Below are 23905 nucleotides of genomic sequence, written 5' to 3' on the forward strand. Positions count from 1 at the left end.
GGACATTATCTGCGTAAATACGGTACTTACACTTTAAAGTTCGCATGATCCTCAAATAAATAAAGCACCAATCTGTAAGTCGGTAACGGTGAAAGAGCACGTTGGGATTAGGTGCACGGGGGCATGCATGCTTTAATGACGCATCGGCGGGTTGTACCTGCTGTGGCCACACGCGCACGTCTGGTGACTCATTTGGAGGCTGGCTCGAGAAGGCAGCTCCCCCCCCACCCCCCCTTTATTTCACGTTTCTCCTTTCCTCGGCTTCATCCCGACGCGCGCGCGTCAATCTCCCGTCATTTTAGAAGGTCCCCGCGCGAGGAAGAGCCTGCCGCACGCATCTTGCGCGAGCGCTAATTTCGCCATGCCATTGAGCGCGCGCGCGCGTCTCGCGCTCCGCCGCGCTCCGACCAGCAGCAGACGCGCTCCGTGCGGGTGGAGGAGACTGCGAGGGGCACGAAGACGCTGCTGCTCCGCCTAAGAGACACGGGCGCTGGTAAATGTTGTTACCGGAACATTTAACGACCATGCTTTATTTCCAGCTGGTGATAATGGCGGGGACGGTCATGCTGGCGTATTACTTCGAGTACACCGACACGTTCAGCGTGCACGTCCAGGGCTTCTTCTGCTACGACAGCGCCTACACCAAACCCTTCCTGGGACCGGAGCGGGCCAGCGCGGTTCCGCCCGCTCTGCTCTACACGCTGGTGGCAGGTGTGCCGACGCTCGTGGTGAGTCCCCGTGTGCCGTGAGAAACGGTGTGAGTGTGTGTAGGAGGTCAGGAGAATGATGGTGAAGCGCCTCTGAGACCAACACTGTGTGTCCTGCTTTATTCCACAATCTTACCGTGACTGCAGGTTCGTTGTTGAACTCGTGGGTCGAAACTTTTAGGCCGCGTTATTGTAGCGGTTTTCATCGTTTCTGCTAAATATTTATTATGAACTAAAATAGCGAAACAATAAATCCTACATTAATGTCACAAGACTAGTTTGTGTGGGAATAATTGTAGGCTATGTGGCAGCTCTAATCCGGTTTAATAATCCATGTCATTCGCATCAGTCCACTGAACTGAATAAATTGAGCAGAATATATCATGAACACATTTCTTATCTTATATGGTCTTTGATGCCAGCCTGTGTAGTGATGCAATATGTTCTCCGTGTGATGTTATAATGAATTAACTTGCCCTTGTTTTAAATGTTGAATGACACCATGTATTCACAGCCTATCACTGCAAAAGGTCTGAGTGGTGATGTGATGGATGCATCTGACACTTTATTAAGCCGTTCAGTAATGGTGCCGAGGCCCTGGTGCTGCACCTTTCTGCTGTAACCACAAGCTCAGATGATGAAGGTGCTCTGTGAGGATGTGCAGTGCTGAGTCTGACTATGACAGGCCTGTGAACCCACTGCCCTCGGGGTAATTATCTGAGGCACAAAGGGTGCAGTTTTTTCAGAATACATACCTGAGGTCTGTTCACAATCATACTAACAAAAACACACACCTGCATACCCTGAAGAAGTATTTTTAGTACACGTAAGCAGCATTTGAGAAATAACACTTGATATGGAGACTTTTGACACGGTGACCATTAGTTTGTATATAGACATGTGTATACACATTTAGTACTCGGTATACTCTATGTAGTAATTTCTATATGTAGTACTCTGTCAAAGTCTTTGTACATCATTAGATTTGTTGTTTCGGCAATGGTAATGATGAAATTTAATTATCTGTCTCTTTATTAGAATACAACCAAAAAACCCAAACAAACGAATGAAAAAACAGCTTCTATAGGCTACAGTGGCAAGTATTTAGTGTGACTTGAGCCACAGCAGGAAAAGAGATGTTGGATCTAAAGAAGATCTTTGGGAGGCACTGAGAGATGTCTGGTATAATATACTTCAGAAAATGGCACAGTTTCCCAAAAAGAGTTCAGGATGTGCTTAATGCCAAGGGATGTCACATTCAATACTCATTGGTGCCTGTAGAAACATTTTGTTCAGAAAATTGTGGTGTTTTAGTGTACGTGTCCTGTATTTTCAGTTTGCATCTTAACAAAGATACGGCTAAATAGTTACGTACGGTCATTATACCATTCCTAAAACAACAAATGTTTGCCACAATCATTTTCACAAACAGGACCACAGAAGTGGCGAGACTCTTACTCTGTTAGTCTGTTGGCATAAGGCTCAAGCACAGTATGTGTGATCTTTCACATTGCTCTCAGCGTGTCTGCGTGAGCCCGCGCTGCGTCTAAGAAGTGCCCGTCAGGTTGTCACTCCCTCGCTGGCCTTTGGTGTTTAATCAGTAGCGAAACATGTTTCACTCTGCATTCCTACTTCGTCGGAGTGTTTATGGGCCTTAGTGGGGCCTGATGGGCCTTCAGGAGCAGTGAAGACTCTTGTACAGCCCGTCATTTCTTTTAAGGAAATTGACTGTGCTGACGGGGAAAAAAAAGTCATCTTGCTTGTTGATTCCAGGAGGATTGGCAGACTTGGTTCATGCAGGTGAAATAATTCAGTGAGGGAGGTGCCCGCTCACAGAGTTCTGCTGCAAGCGCTCAGGCAGGTTGAGGAAAAACGGCCTCAGAGATGAGTGATGACACAACCAGCTCACGTTCACCTTCATACTGGACTGGAAGAAAATAAAACAAATATCATCAGGCTTTTTTTTTTCCCCCAGCAAGGTGCTGACTGAGTTTGGGCCCTGCGGGACACGAGTTTCTCAGCTCTGATTTGTAGTCATGGTTGCTAGCATCACTGACTATGGACTGCAAGACCAAGATTGAGACGTAGTTTCACTAAAACGTGTTAAGAGTTCACAGTGACACTAACGTAAATGGGGGATGATCCCTAAATTCAGAAAACCAATGTGTGATGATCCCTAAACCTTAACGCTTCATGTCGTGTGTGTGTGTGTGTGAAGGGTGCAGTGTAATGTCCAGGATCTGTAATGAAGTCTTTCAGCTTTATTCTGTGTACTATTCCCAGCCATTATTACTTTTTACAGGTTTTCCATTTTTTAAGTTGGTCAGTACTGCATTGAATTGGAAGGATAATGATTAGTTGAGACAGATAAAGCCTTTGATGGCAAATATATTTACTTCTTTGGTTCCAAACCCGTTGAACTACTGCAGACACAGAGTGCAAGAGATGGTGCACGTTGGGATAGTGATTGAACCAAACGATCTGTCTCTGCTTTGTGTTACTTTTAAAACCATTCTTTAAACGCAGGATTATGTTATTATGTGAGCTTAAGCATAAAATCTCATATACATGTTGCTTGTCACACAATTTGGCTTAAGTAGCAATTAAATGGCTTTTTAAGACCCATTACATTGTTGAAGCCATTATGCTGAGCAGCACTATGTGAGAAATTGTGCTGTGAATTAAGCAGTTAGATGTTTTTTTTTTTTTTTTCCTGGTGCTCTTGCACACATGAAGTCCATCTCTAAGCATACAGCCACACCGTCTTTGTTTCCCTGCCCTGCAGACCCGACTGTGACGTACTGGAATGAAAAGCCAATCAGACGTTATTGAACGCAGCTCTTCTTTATTGACAAGAAATGTCTATCTTGGGAGATATATGAAAGAATGCTGTTTTGTACATTGGGAGTGGACCGGTTGACGGGTTCTAGTGAAGAGTGAATACAGATCTTGTAAGGACAGCAGAGGATCAGAATGTAACAACGCAGTGTGCTTAAAGCACTTTGGTGTATGAACTATGAAGAAACTTTAAAGTGGACATTTTGATACCGTATCTTCTATAGATTAGATTTATCGTACTTATGCCAACTTACATTAGAGTTTTTTTAAGTGATATACATTAGATCCAGCCATTTGACACTCAAAGCCAGATAGTATAATATAAATGCTTGCTTGATCACTCGGTGTCCACTAGGAACACTTAACACTTATTTATAAGTGCATATTATGACTAAAATCACATGCTCCATTGTGCTGTTGACAAGCGTAAATCATACATCTTCCCTTTCCTCTGACCATAGAACAGTATAGACAACATATTATTTGTGTGACATCGTAGTGGTGTAGTTGTGGGTCCAGAAGTTATCAGGCTCAGTAATGCCGTTTTCATGCATCGCAGTTACCGCTGAGCTGAGAGTGATATACACCACACCAATATGTCCAGCTAGCAGCAGTGTGGTTAGACACTGACCACCGACGTGCGGCTACAGAAGAGCTAACATGAGCTGAGCGTGGAAACAGGGTTCTTGTAACTACAAGGTGCCTTTCCAGTAAAGCTGCTACAGAGTGAATGATTTCATGACTCATTTGGAGCTCAGCACAGAAGACGTCCATTCAGTAGCATAGACCACAGGTGCAGCAAACGAGACACAAGTATAAACTGTGCCACAGACGCTGTACTGTGATCTGGGGCTTATTGTATTTGGCACTTCACAGTGTCTAGAAAAGTGGGGACACTACTTGGGCAGTTTAGCTGTGATTTAGCTCTAGCTGTAGAGAGAGACATGATTAAAAGTGACCCTGTACTCTTGGGATCTCTTAGACAGAAGCCATGAATTATGGATACTAGAGCTAAGCTCAAGTCTGTGGTCTGTGGTTTGACAGATGCAACTGAATTCTTTATACCGCCATTAAACGAACAGCCAAAATGAAACTGTTGCGTGACTTATCAGGAAACTGGTGTAATAGGGCCCATAACACTTTACAAATGCATGTAATACTTTATTTTGAACCCTTGTATGGGCCAGCTCTTGTTTTGGGTTTGGTTGTAATTATCTTCCATAGTTCATTCATATAATAGTTGATGAACTGGGTCATTGTGGGTGTAGTCATTGATTGCCAATTTTGGTTTAAAGTCCTACACATCAGAAAGCTTGTCACTTGTCGGCTGACATGACAGCCTTTTCCTGGAGCGCGTTTATAGACGCTCAGTTAAGAGCTCTGAAGCCCCAGTTTGACAATCGATGCACCAATTTTACTCAGTTTGAGTCGTGATCAATTTTATGTGATTTTGATAGAACTTCAACCTTTTAGACATTTATTTTTTTATTTGTTGTTAGATTTAAAGGACGAAATCTATTTTTTGCTGCTGTGTTTGATATTTTTGCTCCCCTTGCTGTTTAAATCCGGTTTGATGTCCCTCGGTGTTCTGTGCATGTCACTTATACATAAATACATAAATCAGTTAGCTGTGTTAACTGAAAATAATCTGATTCAAAACATGAAGGGAGCAGCAGCACAATATGCAGTATAAATATTAATGACATCATTGGTAAATTTCCAAATGTTTGGCTGAAATTTATGAAAGACTGCCAAGAATTCTATAAAACCCTTTCGTTCTAAGTGTTAACACATTTTTGGCAAATTGGTCATTAGGATACACGCCGGTTGTAAGGCACCCACAAATTTATGGTAGGGAATAAATCTGTTTAAACACAGGGGGTTACTTAGATCGTATCACTTAATTCTCAGTGATTATACTGGAGTTCTCCCATCTCTCCTACGTACTTAAATCCCTGACCGTTCCATTTCAGTGGTCTTAATTTATTTATAACCTCATGCAAATCATCCCCCCTTTTCAACATCCTACCACCAGTGATTAGAATTTCAGTCGTTTGAGGGGGACTGAAATATTATATTACGCTCCCTTGAAAAAGTAATGAGGAAAAAAAATTGTCCAGTGCATGAAGAATCTCGGCGCCTGAGGTTGGCTTCATTTTTTAAAGAACCGTGACCCTGCCCATCTTGTATGCTTATGACAAAGCCACAATAACGTCTCGGGTTTGTGCACCTCATCCATCTGGAACACTGTGAAAGAGCATGTCTACCTTTCTCATGTCTGACCACCGCGCCCAGCCTGTGGTCCAGACAGACATCCGGCTTATTTCCCTGGTTTTACTGTAACACTGCGGGTTCCACACTGACATAGCTTCTCCGTGTTGCTGCCTGAGATTAGCCAGCCCATACAGGTGGGGCAAACACCTGACAGATGTGGGCACACGCTGGCTCAAAGCTCGTGTCTTAATTGCTTTTATAGTGCGCTTGGCAGAGAGCTGGACAAACGTGTCCTGGCTCACGGCAGGAATTACGGGCATTATGGGGCCAGGCGTGTGGCAGTGCTGTTAGCAGGGAGCTGTAAGCAAAGATTGTTCCAAGATTTTTTGGCAAGGCGGTGATGATGAATCATATGCGAATGTAATTTAGAGATGGGTAGAAAGTTTGAGGTCTTGAGTTAGTAACAGGTTGTAACTGTATCGTCCTGTATCACAAGCAGAACTGAGTCAGTCAGTGGTCTGTATGTAATAGTCTTAATGGAACAGTAATGTCATGTAAAAGATTATTCTTACATAATAACTACACTCATAGCAACTTTAGCACCACTAAACCCACACTCCCCTCCACCCTGTAATTACTGTTTACCACTACACCACTAAACGCACACTAATTATGCCACTACTCGCACTAACTACACCACTACCCTCGCACTAACTACACCACTACCCTCGCACTAACTACACCACTACCCTCGCACTAACTACACCACTACCCTCGCACTAACTACACCACTACCCTCGCACTAACTACACCATTAACCTCGCACACACCATTACCCTCGCACACACCTCTACCCTCGCACACATCACTACCCTCGCACTAACTATACCACTACACTCACATTAACTACACCACTACACTCACAGTAAGAGTCACAGCACCAGTAATGGCGTTGGAGTGGTCTCCTGGGAGGAGGACTCCTGCATCAGGCAGAGGGGAGTGTCGGGCAGGGGTGTGTTCTGAGAGAGGGGAGTGTCGGGCAGGGGTGTGTTCTGAGAGAGGGGAGTGTTGGGCAGGGGTGTTCTCTGAGACCAGGGTGTTTGGCATAGCCACACAGCATGTGGCTGAACCCCTTAGAATATGATCAGAATTTATTCTTGCACGTTTACTGATGTGTTCCCATGTTCTGCTTTGAGACGGCGGTGTGATGGAATGTGTTTTCTCACCTTACATTACCCACTGTAGCTCTTTCTCTGTGGAGTTTCAGCAGGACTTACAGACCTGGGGTCCTTTATGCACACAAAAACATGAAGGTCACACCACTGTGGTCAGAAATGACAAACGACTTGGGATAGTAGCACGGATAATGAAGTAAGAGTTGGACGGTGTTATCTTGTGTGTGAGGTTGAGTACTAGCCACAGTGCTCATGGCAAGGCAGTGTTGGAGCTGATTTAAGGAGTTGAACGTGAATGACTGGAGTTGGATGGAGGCGTAATGGTGGTGCACCAGATGGATGATATACGTCATCTAAATCCTGCTCTGTTGATGTGTGTGGATATGGGTGGAGGAGTGTGTGTGTGTGATGTGTGTGGATATGGGTGGAGGAGTGTGTGTGTGTGTGTGTGTGTGTGTGTGTGATGTGTGTGGAGATGTTGGCAGTTATGCTGACCTGTCTTTTTCATCTTTTGTGCATGTGTGTGTGCATGTGTGTGTGTGCTGGGGTTAAAGAGACAGAGACTCCTAGTTCTGAAGAGTCTCGGTCCTAAACTTTGCCCTCAAATATCCTCATATACGAGTGGAAAGGCTGCTTGGAAGACAACATGGAGAACTGAATCAGGCCTGCAGTCTCCGTCAGCTTTAATGTACACCTGTGGGCAATTGTACACCTGTGTACACCTGTGGGCTAGTGTACACCTGTGGGCTAGTGTACACCTGTGGGCTACTGTACACCTGTGTACACCTGTGGGCTATTGTACACCTGTGGGCTATTGTACACCTGTGGGCTATTGTACACCTGTGTACACCTGTGAGCTAGTGTACACCTGTGGGCTATTGTACACCTGTGGGCTATTGTACACCTGTGGGCTATTGTACACCTGTGTACACCTGTGGGCTACTGTACACCTGTGTACACCTGTGGGCTAGTGTACTTCCACCTTCTTAGTATTACACAGTCATAGGGACATTCAGTTTTGAGAAATGTCACCATTAATAGTCAGTTGGGATTCCTAGATGGGAGCCTATTATTAGTTTAACTCGCACTTTAATGACTTAAATTAGAACCCTCGCTAAGTAACAATGTGTTATTGTGACTCGAGGTTGGAAAAGTATTATTTAATGTACATATGAATCGCAGAATTATAGCACTTGTCAAAAACAAGTTTTGACTGGACACCTCAGTTAAGTGCCATTCCACTAATTATGTACAGAGAAAACGTACACGCAGCGCGATCCAGCTGTGATTCATGGTTCGGTAATGTACACGGTCCTCCCAGACACCAGCTCAGCAAAGTAATTTCCTAATGGTCACTTGAAAATCCACAAGTAGGCAAGTTTTGGGCCAAACCACGGACAGGTTTAGCTGTGAAGCAGCCATCTGTGGAGCCTGCAGTGCAGGGAAGGCTAACGCTAACGCTAACTGAAGCTGTGAGATACGCCTCCTTCCTGCTCCGTTTCTCCGTTCAATGGTCTCCATTGGCAACTGCGAATACTTAAAGACTTTTTTTTTTTTTTAATTATAGCATTTCACACACCACTGTCTGCTTCAGCCTCTCTCTGGTTATCTTGCTGCATCTATTGCTTAACATCTCACCTGTTTGTAGCCCGGAGGCTGTGTAGGTAAGGAGGCAGATGTACGTGGTGGATGTACGACTGTGTGGAGGAGATTTGGGCGCTGTGGCTCTCTGCAGGCTGACCTGTGAGCAGTAGCTACCTGTGTGTCTTCCCTCTGGGGATGAGTAATAACAAAGACAGCCCAGGTCTAAGTGATCTCTCTCAGCGTGGCGTAGTGCATCCGACAGGTGGCTTACATATGGAGCTTGCCTGAGGACGTTATCGTATTCTTCTTTCTGAATTATGGCTTTGTCACCTAAGGCGCGGGCCTCGTGACTTCAGAGTGCAAAACATCCGTTAAATTTTATAGCCATTAGGTTCGCCTGAGTTGTTAATGGCTTTCCTCGTTCCCCCCCCCCCCCCCCCCCCCTTCCCTGGTGATTTTGTGCTCTTGAAGATCACGATGACGGAAGCGGTGGTGTTCCTGATGCTGTACACGTCGAAGGAGCCAGACAGTCAGAGGAGGACCATTGTGACGGGGGACTGCTGCTACCTCAACCCCGTGGTCCGCAGGATCTTCCGCTTCCTGGGTGCGTCCCGAATCTCACCGCTGTCGTGACGCCAGCCGTTTGCCTCTAAGGCCATTATGTCTCACTGTTCCAGCCATGTGTTGCAAGCTGTGGACTTCAGTAATAAGAGAAATAACGGGGAGAGACTGAAACACACACACTCTCTCTCTCTCTCTCTCTCTCTCTCTCTCTCTCTCTCTCTCTCTCTCTCTCTCTGTCTCTCTCATGTCTCTGTGAGACAAGAACACAGTGGTAAAGGGGATTATTAGCGTAGCCCAGGCAGGAAATTCACTCCCATCTTTTGTTGTGTCCTGTTTTTACATGAGCTTCCTTCTGCACACGCCCCCTTTTTCTCTTCAAGTGACTTCACTGCCACCACTGCAATGTGTGCAAAAACCTTAATCATTATGTTGCTTTTGTTAGAAAGGCTTGGTTAGTTAAACGGGGAATAATTGTTCTGTCCTGTATAGAGTGTAGTGCAGAGGACCTGAAGGCGTTAGCTCAGTCAAGAGATGAGGAGGGAACCCTCTAAACCTCCCCCAGATCACCGTCCTAGTCCCACTCCAAACATATGGCTAGATGAGCATCAGAGCACCGTCTGAACTCGGCTAAGCCTTGAAAAACCAGCAGCTCCCTTTATCTCCTCACGATTCGTCTGGAACAGCGTGTTCCTCCTTTAATCTCGTAGCTGTTGCTTATTTGCTTTGGTACACTATAGCTGAGGAGATAAAGAGGGGGATCGTTTGCAGGGGTCATGACATTTTGCTGATGTTTATAATAGCGGTAATTTCAGGTCTTTGTGTATCAACAGAGTGAGTTTAAGTGAGACCAGTTGATTTGCCATGTCTCATTATTTCCATAATGACTCGCATGCCACTGAGATACATTTAGAAAACAGCTTTAACCTGTCGTGTAATCTTGCCTAGCTCAGTGACACTCTTTAGAGAGTTACACTTTAGAGACACACTTCACTTTTTTGGGTTCTGACACTCTCACCGCCTCTGATAGGGAGAGGCTCCTTGCTGGTTTATACTCCTGATGTGAATACACAGGACTGGAAAATATGAACATTTCTAGAGGCTTCAGCCAATGTCTGTGGTGTGGTGTGTCACAGTCTTCCTCTACCCTGTGCACTCACGCTAAAACTAAGTTACTTAGCAGTGCTTAAGTGTCAACTCCACTTACAAGGGAACTAAACATCCTGCATGGTTTACCATGATTCATCTTCAAATCAAATGTACTATTGATTTATTTATAAATAAAAAATACATTTTGAAAATGAAGTTTCTGGACTGAGGGATATTCTCTTTGATAATTGACTGAGACAAATAGCCCAGAATGACTAAGAAACTAGTTATGGCACATTCTGTTGGAGAAATCTGTACTGCCATGAGAACCAGGAATATATTCCTCTCTGGCACACACACTTGTGTGTAACACACACTATAAAATAGACTGAGATCAGAGTTGGCACCTCCTGACTACGTACGGCGGAGAGCCACGACACCTGTGGCTCTGATGTTGAGCCAGGGCTTGACTGCAGCCTGAAGCAGACCTGATGCTCAGTTAGCATCAGAGTTAGAGAGGGGCCCAAGCACTTTGGACCACACCCACCGTATAACCTTCTCGACTCCCACAAAGGTTCTGGTGCTGTAGCCGGTAGCCGGCAGCCCCATCAAGCAGAATGCTGTAAGACCACACGCACCGAGATATTTATATATTTTTATTAATTATTATTATTTGATTTACTTTAGATCTTTGGCATCCAGGTATGGCCAGCAGAGGTGGTATTTATGCCGTTCCCGATTTAAGCTTTACATCTGTGTGTGTTTTATAACCTGCACAAAGCAGTGATGTGTAACTGGACGTATCAGACTAATGAGGCGATACTTGTTTTGATGCCAAAATTGGAAACTTGCTGTGTTTTCAGTTACACAGGCTTGATTACTTCTAGGATTAGTTGTGTTTGGTAGTCATATTTGTGGTCTTATTAGTTAAATGTCATTTGTTCATGCTAACAAATATGACTCACTGTTGACTCATGTCAGCAGATGACTGTAATTATGGTGTTCAGTTTTCCATTTGAGCTCAGTTAATTAATAAAAATTATGAATATGGTGACAATTGATATAAGAGCAGACTGTGTCTAGGTGGTGCCTGACTGCTAAATCCTCATCAAAGACAAAACAGACTTTGTTTGGAAGCAAAGGCAAGAACCAGGTGGCAGACAAGAGAGGTTTGTTTAGGCCTTAAACAGGAGCAGGTTTAAGGCCTGCAGGTTAGACTCCCAAGGCACCATTACCCTCTCTAAGGTTCTGTTTAGGAAAAAGGAATTTACTTTAAAAGTTGACTCTACAGCCCAGTCAAGTGCAGTTTAAGTGTACTTTTCTGGTGCTCTAAAAGTGAATTCAAACCCCAGTGGAAGAGAGAGTTTCTCCTTAAGTAAGTGGCACATCAGCACAAGGAGGATGCAGCTTGAAAACACATATTGAGAAATGTAGAAATTAAACTTGAATGTCACGTTGAGAAAACTCCTGAGCTTTCTCCAGTCCTCTCAGGGGTGAAGGGAACACAATGTTAAATGAGGCTGATGAGTGAATTAACTTTAGAGTAATTAAAATGCCTGTGAATTGAACATTTTAGTGTTATTTTAATTGATAAAATATTTTGACCTGATAAAATATGATCGCAAGATGATAAAATGCATGTGAACAGAAGATTACAGTGGTATTTATTTAAATGATTTGGGTAACTTTTGGTGTCTTATGTCATCATTTAACTCCGTTTTGTTCCTGACGTCATCTTTAGTGATTTTATTTCTTGGCTTTTTCCCTCATTCAACGTCAGTCATTTTGGAGACGGGCGCCGATTATTCATTACAGCCGTTCTTGTGCCTTTCGCCTCTCGCGGCTAAATGTCGGTCAGAAAGTTTCGCCCATCTACTCTTAAAGATCTGCTTGACACTCCTCTGCTGGAGAGAGTGAAAGATGTCGGCATGAATGTAGCCCACTGGCATTTTGAGATTAACACCTCCAAAAGAATTTCCAATACTTGTAATGCCAAGTTTGCACAGGCGTTTTGCCAGTTTCTTTGAGGACTGCATGAATGCCATATTAGACACAGAACATCAGTTTTCACAAATCATTATTTATAGAAATGAGGAATATTCCCATTCATGCGTGTGTTAGTTATTTTACGACAATAGGGATGTTTGATATCCAGCATGGTGTATGAGTTCATCCTGTAGGGATTAGACTCTGCCTAAACCTAGCCTTGATCCATCTAGTACTGAAGACATTTATTGGCAGCACACAAACCAACGGTGTCAATTCATGACAGACTTTAAGAAGGTCGCTGTTGAGGTCGCGGTCCAAGAATCAGCCGCAGAAGTTTACTGTTCCTTTAATCTGACCCAGACAGACGAGGAGCAGGACAACGACGGTTTAATATTCCTTAGCTGCGACTTCCTGAACGATTTCCTTTAGTCTGTCATGGATTCCAACACCGCTGGTTTGTGTGCTGCCAATAAATGACTAAAACCAATCGATGATGGTGAAGCATGTCTTCAGTACTAGATGGATCAAGGCTAGGTTTAGGCAGAGTCTAATCCCTACAGGATGAACTCACACACAATATCAGTCATCCCCAGTGTTTCCGCAGTGTTCCCGCAGTGCCTAAAGAACCTGGCAGAAAGCCTGGCCTTGGCCTGAACAAACATGGACCAAGTTATTAAATTATAAGCTACAAAACATACCAAAGTTACTCCAATTTCATCATTTTAACCCACATTCATTTTTACCAGCCTCACTTTCATCATTTAACATTTGTTTCTTCAAACCTCCGCATTGTCCTGAGCACATTAAACTTTAAAATGTGATTCTGTTCTCCGTAATCCAGCAACGTCGACGTGCAGTTCTCCCGTGTTGCCCTCACAGGTGTGTACGTGTTCGGCCTCTTCACCACGGACATCTTCGTGAACGCGGGCCAGGTTGTCACGGGCAACCTGGCGCCTCACTTCCTGACGGTGTGCAAGCCCAACTACACGGCGCTGGGCTGCCTGCAGGCGCTGCGCTACATCAGCCACCAGGAGGCGTGCACGGGCAACGAAGACGACATCCTGCGCGCCCGCAAAACCTTCCCCTCCAAAGAAGCGGCGCTTAGCGTCTACGCCGCCCTCTACCTGGCTGTGAGTAGCTCATGGTTCCTTCCCTCACCCTCCACCGGGCCCGATGTTAATCATGCATCCGGGGCAAAGGCCCAGATTCGTTTCGATGATCATATGTAAAAAAATAAATAAAAATCCAGGATGTTCCTCATGACATCACTTCCTGTGGAAGGCTGTGTGTGTTTTGGTGGTCAGGAGTGCACCCACATGCCCTGTTTGTCCTCTGAGGAGCAGGTTCTCGAAGCCCAGTGTCCATTTCCTCCATCGCAGTCCTGCTGTGGTGCTCCACCTCTGTAGAGCGTCCTAATCTGGCACGTGAGGGGCGGAGACGCCGTCACCCTCGACTGCTTTAGAAATGCAGATAGGCCAATTTGCGTGGTGCTCATCAGGCCGAGAGAGCAGGCCGAGGGGGAGGGAGGATGCAATATGGAGTTATGATGGCTGAGTTTGCTGGGACGGGGGGGTTTCCTTCACAAGTGCCAAAGGAAAGCAGGAGATCTCGTTCTGGCCTCAGCTACCGTCTCTCCGTCATGCAGTCTGTTCATCGGATCCACTGCTGACGTGTAAGGACACTTTAGGTTGAAGCCAGCGTAACAGGGCCAACTTGGAACAGAACATTCTAATACAGGCTTCCCAAAACCGTGTTACGGGTTGTTTAAGCAGCCCAGGTGTCTAAACGTCATGTTCGGGTCAGGGGTGATTTGGACAATAATGTGCTTGTGATTTACATTGTTTTCATGCTGTTGAAGCATTTTTCTTGAAGCCTCACGACAGGCCTGTGTCTCTACAGTTCAGATGGATGAGATTGGGCCTTGTCTTTTCTTTCTGTAGCCCCCCCCCTTCCTGCTGTGACTCCACCCCCCCACAGTGGGTTAGGGGCATGAATACCTTTATGATTCATTCATTTCTCAATTCACGCTCCAAACTATGCATAATGGAAAGATATGATTCAAGGCAGACTGCACTCGTGTATGAAAAGTGAAGGAGACAGTGGATCCAGACTCATTTGTTAATGAGCATCTGTTTCATTTGAGGTCGTCTCATCTCCGGTGCGGTGTGCCAGGTGTGGGCTTGACGCGTCCACTGTGCGGCAGAGACAGGACTTTCGCTCTGGGCCTCACCTCTAGACCCGGGGGGCTCTGACACCTTGCCTTCAGGAAGAATACAAATGCCCCAAAATGAGAAGACAAGACAAGGTCAAGTTTGAGTCCTTAAGATGCCAAAAGCTTTAAGTTGGTTTCCCGAGCAGCTTGTTTGGACAGACGTTTTCATCCAGTCATGCAGTAAAACCAGTGCCTATGTAGGTCAGCTAGTGTGGAGGCTGTTTGCTGGTGTTTGTTGAAAAAGCCTGTTTGGCTGGTGTATTAGAATGGGTCACGGAGAGGCAGAGAGCGGGGTAGTGGTGTTCAGGATGTCCATGCTGAGATCTGCTGTGTGGGAGGATGATCGGCCATGTTCTGTGCTCGTAATGCCACAGGCACAAATTACCAGAGGACATCCATGAATTACACACACGGGCTTGTTACGCCTCTCACATGTCTGTGCAAGACCATCCAAAAACACCATGGCACTGAGAATGCACAGGCCATGTAAACTGAAGTAAAAGATAATACTATATGAAGGATGTTCAAAAGTATTATAGGAGTTTCACGATGTTGAGATTTGAGAGGTTTTAAACCCAGTTAATGGTATTTCAGGAGAATGTAAAATGTCCTCTGGAAAAGATATTTAGACACCAAAAAAAACATTAAACTGAGAACTTGTGAAACATCAAGTGAAAATGTTTTGATAATGCTGCACATTTAGTTCATAAGTCTTAAAAGAAGTCCCAGTGACCTGAAAGGGTGTTGGGATAAATGTTGGGTTAATGTCACACACCTGGTTCAGAATTTTAAGAGGTTCAAGAAAATAGAAAAATATTCCTTTTCGACCGTTACATGATGTTAATGGAGTTGATGGCATCATTTGGTGGACTGGCCCGGCAGAGGCAAAGGTCCCCTGTGAAAGAGAAACGGCTGGTGTGTAGTGGCCTGTAAAATTGGTCTTTCTGACATCTTACATGCTTCAGGCTTCACGATGACCACATGTGCTGTCCTTGACCCCAAAGGTCGGGTTCTGCTGCATACGCAGAGGCGGTGTGATGTTTGCAGCAGCTGTAAGAGACGGAGGACTCGGCCTGTGCCGAAGTCTCACGCCATTATAGACGCTGAGGTTAATGGATTGAGGACCCGCAGTAAAAGCCCGCGCCGCTATAGCTGGAGGACTCGGGTCAGGTAGTTTTGTTTTCATTTTTGCAACTTGAAGGTTTCTCAGGTTAAACATCGGCTTTTCTTACTTTCTGTACGAAACCGTTTAAAATTAGGTGCAGTGTTTGTGTGAGCAAGTACTTATATATTAAAGGCAAATTCATCAAGCAAAAACATCTGAGTCATTTTGTGTGACACACTAATTATTGATATTTGGACACCGAGAAATATAGAGAGAAAACTCTAATTGGCTTACAATTTAAAAACTCAGGCATGTCCTGACTGTCTGTCTGCCTTCGGTAACCCCCCCCCCCCCCCCAAACATATATATAAAAGGCAGAGGACACAATAACACTGTCCTCTCCTCTCTTTCCCGTTGAGAAGAAATGGAACTGCATCACAGCATGGTGACCTTTTGAGTCACAAAGAAATAGTCACACAAACAAGGGAGATGGCCCTGCGTAATGGCTCAGACACCCGTGGGATTACAATTACAGCCTTTGTCTGCTGCCTTCTCAGGAGTGTTCCGTGATTAGCCGCGACCTTCAGCTGCGCCGTGCTTTTAGAATGTGAATCCACGGGAGTTTTGTGTGAGCGCCATCTCCGCCGTGGAGCACCGGCTCTGTCTCGTCCACCACGGGTCACGCGACCGCTAGACAGGCCTGGCCTATTGCACGCCGTCCACCTCGCCCACAGGTGGCCCGATTTAGCCCAGGCCGCTAGACAGCTCCAGGCTTTCATACGTGCACATTTCCTGCACATGCACACTAACCTACGTGCATGTTCTCCTTTATGCACACTCCCTGAACGTGCACCCTTGTCTGTGTGCACACTCCTCCCACGTGCACACTCCTCACACATTGGTCGCGCACATTTGCAAGAACTCCTCACTCTTCATCACACGCATGCTACATGTAAACATGTACTATACAATGTTCTCCAACTGCAGGTCTTATTGGGCATTTTGCCATTGATGGCGCTGGTCTGCTGACTTACACCCGCGCGTCCTCACACGATCTCGTGGCCTGGCATTTCACGGGCATAGCTGGATCACGGCTTTTCTAATGGCTGTCGTTTGCTGTGACGGTAAAGCTTGAACCCCCGTGAGTGTGTGGGTCCGTTTCTGCTCACACACACGGGTCACGGTTCATCCCACAGCAGCTCCCAAGCTGCACGACACCCATTAATGTTCAACAGTCCATGATCTGGATGATGAGAAGAGGACCAGGCTTCAGGGCCCCGTGGTGAGGTGACTGTCCATCGCTCCTGCTTCTTCTCCTTGCAGATGTACATCACGTGCTCGGTGAGAGCCAGAGGAACGAGGCTGGCCAAGCCGGTCATGGCGCTGGGCCTGATGTGCCTGGCCTTCCTCGCCGGCCTGAACCGCGTGGCGGAGTATCGCAACCACTGGTCAGACGTCATCGCCGGCTTCATCATCGGCGTGGCCATCGCCACCTTCCTGGTAAGGAGCCTGCAGCTGTGCATCCAACTATCTTGGGTTCTTTGAATGATGCCGCACCCTATGGTGCATAGGCCACACCCCCCCTGCAGATGCCACGCCCCCAGCACAGATATTGGCTGTTGGTGTCCTTTAAAGAGATATGAAGTCTGTTGAGTACATTGTGATAGAAAGTTGTGTTGGCTAGCCGGCTTAGAAGGAACTGTCATGCTAGCAGGTACGAGGCAGTGAAGCAGAGCTACAGAGACACTGCCCCACTACACACAGAGACAAACACGCTTCTGCTGTGACTAAGGGCCTTCCCCTCTCTCTCTCTCTCTCTCTCTCTCTCTCTCTCTCTCTCACACACACACATTCTATCTCTCTCTCTCGCTCTCATTCTCTCTCGCTCTGTTTCTCCCTCTCTGTCTCTTACTGTTTCTACTCCAACGTTGCTGCTCCCCTTAAAGATGTCGTGGCTGTTTGGGGTTAGCATGTATGTCCAGAGGGACTTCTTCTCACTCCAGCGTCCAGCTCTGGCTTTGCTCCTGATTCATGCGGCTTGGACCTAATGGCACTGTGGTGAAGGAGATAAATACAGCACACACCCTCACACAGCCCCTGAGTGGGCGTGGCCTAGTGGTGGCACACGCACATCCTCCAATCACCTTTTAGAACGGAATAAGAAGCGAGGTGTCCTCTCTGGTGGTTTGGTCAGACGCTGTGGCGTGTGCTCTGGGGTAAGGATCAGGGCTAAAACCTTCCATCTGTGGAGAGCAGAAGCCAGCAAGATAGAAGTGCTTTGTGTGAACATGTATCTGAAGCTCTTCAATCCAAACGCGACTGTAGGTTACGTAGGCCTTGCTGATAGACGAGGATGATGGGAGCTGGAGATTGGGGTCCCGTCTTCACCTGCATCATCACAGCTGAATGGTTTTGAGAGGCTTCCTGTCATTTGTGGCAGACGTGTCAAATTTTACCTTCATTGTCTGTAATGTGTTATCAGCTGTTATGATGTCACCTCTCACCTCCAGGCTTAGATTCTGTGCATGTGGAGTTCAATACAATAGCTGAAATATAAGTGTGTGTGTGTGTGTGCGCGCGTGTGTGTGTTGAGTGAGCAACGTTCTTTTGATAAGGAGGATAAAAGAGACTTGGACCAGTGGGATACTGACACAAACACAGCAGGGTGTGAAGAACTTTGACAGCCTAGCAGATCAGAGGACTGAGAGCGTAGAGGAACGTAGAGGAACATAGAGGAGGTGTAGAGAAGCGTAGAGGAGGTGTAGAGAAGCGTAGAGGAGTGTGGAGGAGCATAGAGGAGGTGTAGAGAAGCGTAGAGGAGGTATAGAGAAGGTGTGGAGGAGGTATAGAGAAGGTGTGGAGGAGGTATAGAGGAGCTTAGAGGAGGTATAGAGGAGCTTGGAGGAGGTGTATAGGCGCTTAGAGGAGGTGTAGTGTGTGTATAGGAGGTGTATCATTTTACTGTAGGATCTTCACAGAACCCGATTTTATAATTGGGTGCATTTAGAAAGGTAGATCATAGAAATCTTACTTATGTTTCATTCTTTGTGTTTTATGAAATGATTAGGAATTAATATATAAAATTGGAATATATTTTGGTCCCTGATGGTCAAAAGTAACAGAAGAAGGCGAATGTCTTATTTAATGTGCTGGCAACTTCAGAAGTCTTCAGATCATATTTGATTGACTCCAGCAGTCTGTAAGAGTCCATGGTTTATCAGAACTAATGAAAGGAGCTGAGTGTTTTTCCTTCAGTGGTGTCTATGCCAATGTGATGTGTGAGCATAATTAAGTGATCTCAGTGAGCCTTCGTCATAGCTGCAGTACACATGAAAATAGAGGTGACATTGTTCAGGTACACTACTCTGTGATGGTTTAATGTCATAGTAACAATCACAGTTGCTATTGGCTCTGCTAAGTCTCTTCTCATGGACACTGTTCTTGGTTTTCCATCCGTAGTGTATGTAATGACATTAGCTTCAACTAATCACAATTACCACACTGCAATTTTAAACGCTAGAATTACTATGCTACAGTTCCACACTGCTTAGCATCATTTCCAGCTCTCTTCCCATCTGTGAATTACGTGGAACTATAATTATTGGGATATTTTACTGCACTCTCGGAGATATCGTGCAGTTGTGTATAGCTAAAACAAGCTCTCGAGTCTGCCTGAGAAAACCATGAGCCATGAACGTGATCAATTCCGCCCCTGTTTGCCTTGAAGGTTTGTGCACAGCAGCATCAGCTATCCAGACCTCTTGGGTGCAGCTATTGTCTGGCACCACGGATGGCATCAGGCATGGCTAATAGATCCAGCAGGACGTGAGCGGTGGATGAAGGGGCGGTGGTAGTCAGGGGAGACAGAGGAAGGCACCGCGGTAACCTAGCACGGAAGATATTGCATATTCATGAGCCTCGGTCAAGGCCACAGGGCAGCGATATGTTAGCTAATGAGTGGCAGGAAGTTAAAACATCTCCTATGACACACCGCACTCATTTCTCCAGTTTTCTCTCATTCTTTCGCTCAATCGAGCTGCCTAAAGGTGTTTGTGTCTCTTCAGGATAAACACACGCTCCTTCCTGGAGACCCTAGTGCTAGTGTAGCTGCCTGGAGAGCCGAGTTCCCTCTTCCCTGATGCCATCCAGGTTTGGGCTTTTCCATACATGGCTAGATGGCTGAGGCAGTGCAAACGGGCCCCTTCAGTGGGATCTAAAGGCAGAAGTGACTCGTCCTCACAGAGAGTTCAGCAGCACCTTCTAAAAGCTGTGCTGGCAGAAACTCCATGCATCAGAGGTCACGTGACTTCGTTAAGCAGGAGTAGAGACAGGAGGCTAAAGATCCGTGAGCAGAGGTGGGTGCACGAGATCAACTTTACAACGCAAAAGTCCTTTCGCAGGGTTTAGTTCCATCTGCTTGCATTGCTAATTAGCTCATCAGCTACAATTAATTAGCGCAATCTGCCGGGTGATGCAAAACCACCACAGGTCGTTTACTTTTTGAAGTTGAAATTATGTAGATGTGGCTACAACCAAACCGCCCTGGGGAATGCGACGGAATAAACGCAGCCCAGTTGTGACAAACGAACCGGGCTAATTTGATAAAACGATGTGCCGCGCACGTCTACTGCGGAGGTCCTGTGGGTGAAGCCGGGTTGGAACCGCTGGGCTTCCACAGCGCGTTGTGTTCAGAGGTGCGGAGGGGCAGGGTGCCGTGAGCTCGGCTCCTCTCTGCATGAAACTGTTGGAATATGAAGATCTGACAATCCTGCTTGGAAAATTACCCTCATTTTTGTGTTATTTTTAGAAAGATGGAGCCTAAGAATCTTTCCTGCCTGTGCTGTATGTGAGGTTAGACAGCATGTTGCATCAGTTTCCTTTTATATCTGCTCTTGGGTATCTTCTGTAGCCCATCAATGGTGTAACAATTCCAGTGTTGTCCAATGACACTCTTCATTTAACCTTCAGACGTATCTGTGCTGTGTTTGGGTTTTTTGTCTTCCCAAAAGTCCCTTATAAGTAAATGACGGCAGGTCTGCTGCCGTTTCCTTCACTTTCGTAGACCTTCAGTAATGATGTTTTGATTGGTCCTACTCTGTGCTGCCTTTCAGGTTGTGTGTGTGGTCCATAACTTTGAAGGCACGGTGCTGTTGAGCGAAGACCCTCAGCAGGACGCTGTGAGCAGCGATGACGTGATGAGCATGGCCCAGGTGGAGAGCCCCCTGGAGAAGTACATCACCTCGCAGGTATGCCACGCCCCCATGCCCCATGCCCCGCCCCCACACCACGCCTCCCACCCGTCCAGGACCTCAGATGACTCACGCTGGCTAGTGCCACCCTCCACATCAAACCCGGACGGATTCAGATAGGCACTGTCTCTGCCACTGACGTGTGTGTGTGTGTGTGTGTGTGTGTGTGTGTGTGTGTGTGTGTGTGTGTGTGTGGGTCTTTGTGAGTGCGTGTGTGTGGGTCTTTGTGAGTGCGTGTGTGGGTCTTTGTGAGTGCGTGTGTGTGCGTGTGTCCACGGCCGTTGCTCAGATGGCCGAGCTGAGGGAGGAAGAGGAGGACTCTTCGCCCCACTCTCTGAAAGGGCACCTCCTGAGGCTCTTGGACTGTATCGCGGGCAAAAAGCGCCACTTCAGACACCTGCAAAGCACAAGGCAATAAACACACGAGCACTTGTGTGCAGAGCAGCAGCCACCAAAGCTCTGGAGTACACCGCTCTGCTCCTAGCCAATCACGTTTGATCAGTCCCGGTGAACCAGTGATCTGTTGGGAACTATCCTGTATCCAGAGTGTGTGGCTCTGCTGGCTCTGTGATCCTCTCTTTGACCTCTTTTGACCTCTAGTCCACTGTCCTTGGTTTTCAGCAGTGAGGGCAGTTGTCCGTGTCTGTCTGTTCTGCTATGACATGAAATTCATTTGAGAACATCAGACAAGTTTTAACACCTGGTTAATGATGGATGATTGAACAGCTGATTGAGGGACGGCTGGACTGTACTGAGTACTCATGTGTTCTGACATACTGTACTGAGTACTCATGTGTTCTGACACATACTGTACTGAGTACTCATGTGTTCTGACACATACTGTACTGAGTACTCATGTGTTCTGACACATACTGTACTGAGTACTCATGTGTTCTGACATTTTGGTCTACGCAGTCCAAAATGTGTGTTAATTTCTCTGAATGGTATTTAACTCTTCATTTTCAGTTTTGCCTGTGTTTACCTCTTCACTGACATCTGTCCTACAAACAATTCAGACATCAGGCATTCAGATGTTAATTACGCCCCATCACTGGGCTTCCGGTTAGAGAGTAATAACACCATAGCAACAGCCCTTTAAACACAGCGTACAGGACTTCAGATTACCAAGCAACAAGCAAATAACTAAATGATTTAATCCCGGTTTGCCGTGTTGATTCATGTTTCAGTAATATTAGGGATTAAATGCTTTACTTGTCTGCTTGTTCTTTTAGTGGAAGTAGTGATATGCCTGGTGTTGGGACTGTGGGCCGCTCTCATTCAGATGCATAGGTTGGAGTGAATATCGTTAGTGATATTTCCACCAGTAGAAATGCTGATGGCCTATTTTTACCTGCCCCAAGGCTCACGATTGAAGAAAGCAGGCCAGCCTCATGAGTGAGATTTGTCTTTAGTGATGGAGTGTGTGTGTGTGAGGAGGTTGGTGTGTCTGGCCATGCCGTCGTTGGCTGTGCTGCGTGGGGACGGGGCGTGGGGACGGGGCGTGGGGACCAGACCCGGGGCAGAGCGCTTCCCCCACATCACGCCGCTTTAGAAGACAGACTGCACCCCAGAGGCTCCTCCCCCTCCCTCTCCAAAGTGCCCTGGCTCACAGCAAATATCACTGGAGGCTGGATTTAATTTGTCCGGAGAAGGAATAAGAGATCTTAACACTGTTTATCTTGGGATCGTATTGTCTTCCTGCGGTGACCTCTGATGTACGTTTTCTTCATCATTGATTGATTCCAGAACTTGCAGTAAATGGTTCAGTGTAGCTGGTTTGCATGTGGTGATGTGCTGCAGCTGAACTGATGTGTAATGCTGTTCATATCAGGGCAGAAATCAAATCTATCAATACCTCCTTCTGTGATGTGAATCTGTAAACAAGGGCCACCTGTGCTCCTGTAGAGGACGCAGGAGGAAAGAATGAATTAATGTGAATGAATCCTGTCTGTCCTGACTGTGTACTAGAATACCTCATCTGAGAAGAATTATATGGCTCACAGACAGGGAAGGGCTCACAGACAGGGATTATATGGTTCACAGACAGGAAAGGGCTCACAGACAGGAAAGGGCTCACAGACAGGGATTATATGGTTCACAGACAGGGATTATATGTGAGGTAGCAGAGAGGCACTTGTGACCTGCACTTTTCCGCCTGCACCTGCATCAGTTTGAGGGTGGTGTGCGGGGCTACTGAAAGGCCCCCTGCCTTCCTCTGGTCCCAGACGCCTGCCTGAAAAGATCCGCTATAGACGCTCACATCCCAGCCAAGAATCACAAGGATCCTTTTCCTAATACATTAATGTTCCCTGACAGTTTACCGAAGTGAAATGTTGTAGCTTGTGTTTGCATAAAAGATTAAATATATCTTGGTCTAAGAAAAACCCTGTACGGAAAGGCTGTTACGTGACTGGTATTTCCTTATTCCTTATTCCTAAGTATAAACAGGTGCCTGGTGTTCTTTACATTCTGATATGTTTGTTGATGTTTTCTCTCACAGAATCACATCGCCTTCGATGAAGTCACATGACCTTGAGTCAGCGGTGTGGCGGACACATTGGACATCCACGCTCTTTACTGTGCAGTCGCCATAGTCAAGGTGCAGTGCTAACCACATTAGTCATGTCCTCTGTAGTGTTGTTTTGGTTCACTCTTCCTTGGTGTGTGTGTGTGTGTGGGTGTGTGTGTGTGTGTGTGTATAAAAAATGTCGATCATGTCAACGAATAACAGAATAATAGTGTCATGCTTGTGCACCCCAGGTGCCCCCCATGGGGTTCCTCTTATACTGTTTTGCTCTTACCTGTCACAACTGGAGCTTAAATCAACTCAAGACACTGTGTGTAATTGCAGAGACCGTGTCTGTTTAGGAAAGGTATCTGGTGACATATGGAATTTGCCGATTTTCAAAACTGAAGTGAACTTATTTCTGTAGATGTTTTTTTTCTTCCTTATTTTTCCACTGTATCATATGTATGATAACACTTTTGTGGCATGACTATATTGGCAAAAATGTCAATACTTGTGTGGCATAATTTTTAATGCATTTGTTTAAGAAATTGTTTAAGAAAACCAAATTGGAGTTGCTTAAACTTAACAAAAGTCATCATACATTTTATTGATGTATTTGGAAGTGCAATTTAGTTAATAATTTCACATCAGCACCACAAGAAGGTTCTAATTG

The 23905-nt window shown here is 46.0% G+C and overlaps 1 protein-coding gene across 2 annotated transcripts; it reads left to right on the forward strand.

Annotated features, from left to right (window-relative positions):
- The first annotated feature begins 243 nt into the window (after nt 1-243).
- plppr5b (phospholipid phosphatase related 5b) lies at nt 244-23415 on the forward strand. Of its 2 annotated transcripts, none has more exons than XM_076988505.1 (6): nt 244-728; nt 8990-9122; nt 13037-13287; nt 16798-16974; nt 20586-20720; nt 23224-23415. In XM_076988505.1, exons 1-6 carry the CDS (start codon nt 498-500, stop codon nt 23251-23253), a joined length of 957 nt encoding a protein of 318 aa, XP_076844620.1. In that variant the 5' UTR covers nt 244-497; the 3' UTR covers nt 23254-23415. The 2 variants fall into 2 exon arrangements, with proteins under 2 accessions (XP_076844620.1, XP_076844621.1); XM_076988506.1 differs by lacking the exon at nt 23224-23415 and adding an exon at nt 21013-22198.
- Nucleotides 23416-23905: the final 490 nt, after the last annotated feature.

This window comes from Brachyhypopomus gauderio, unplaced genomic scaffold, assembly GCF_052324685.1.
Source record: "Brachyhypopomus gauderio isolate BG-103 unplaced genomic scaffold, BGAUD_0.2 sc62, whole genome shotgun sequence".
Lineage (NCBI taxonomy): Eukaryota > Metazoa > Chordata > Actinopteri > Gymnotiformes > Hypopomidae > Brachyhypopomus > Brachyhypopomus gauderio.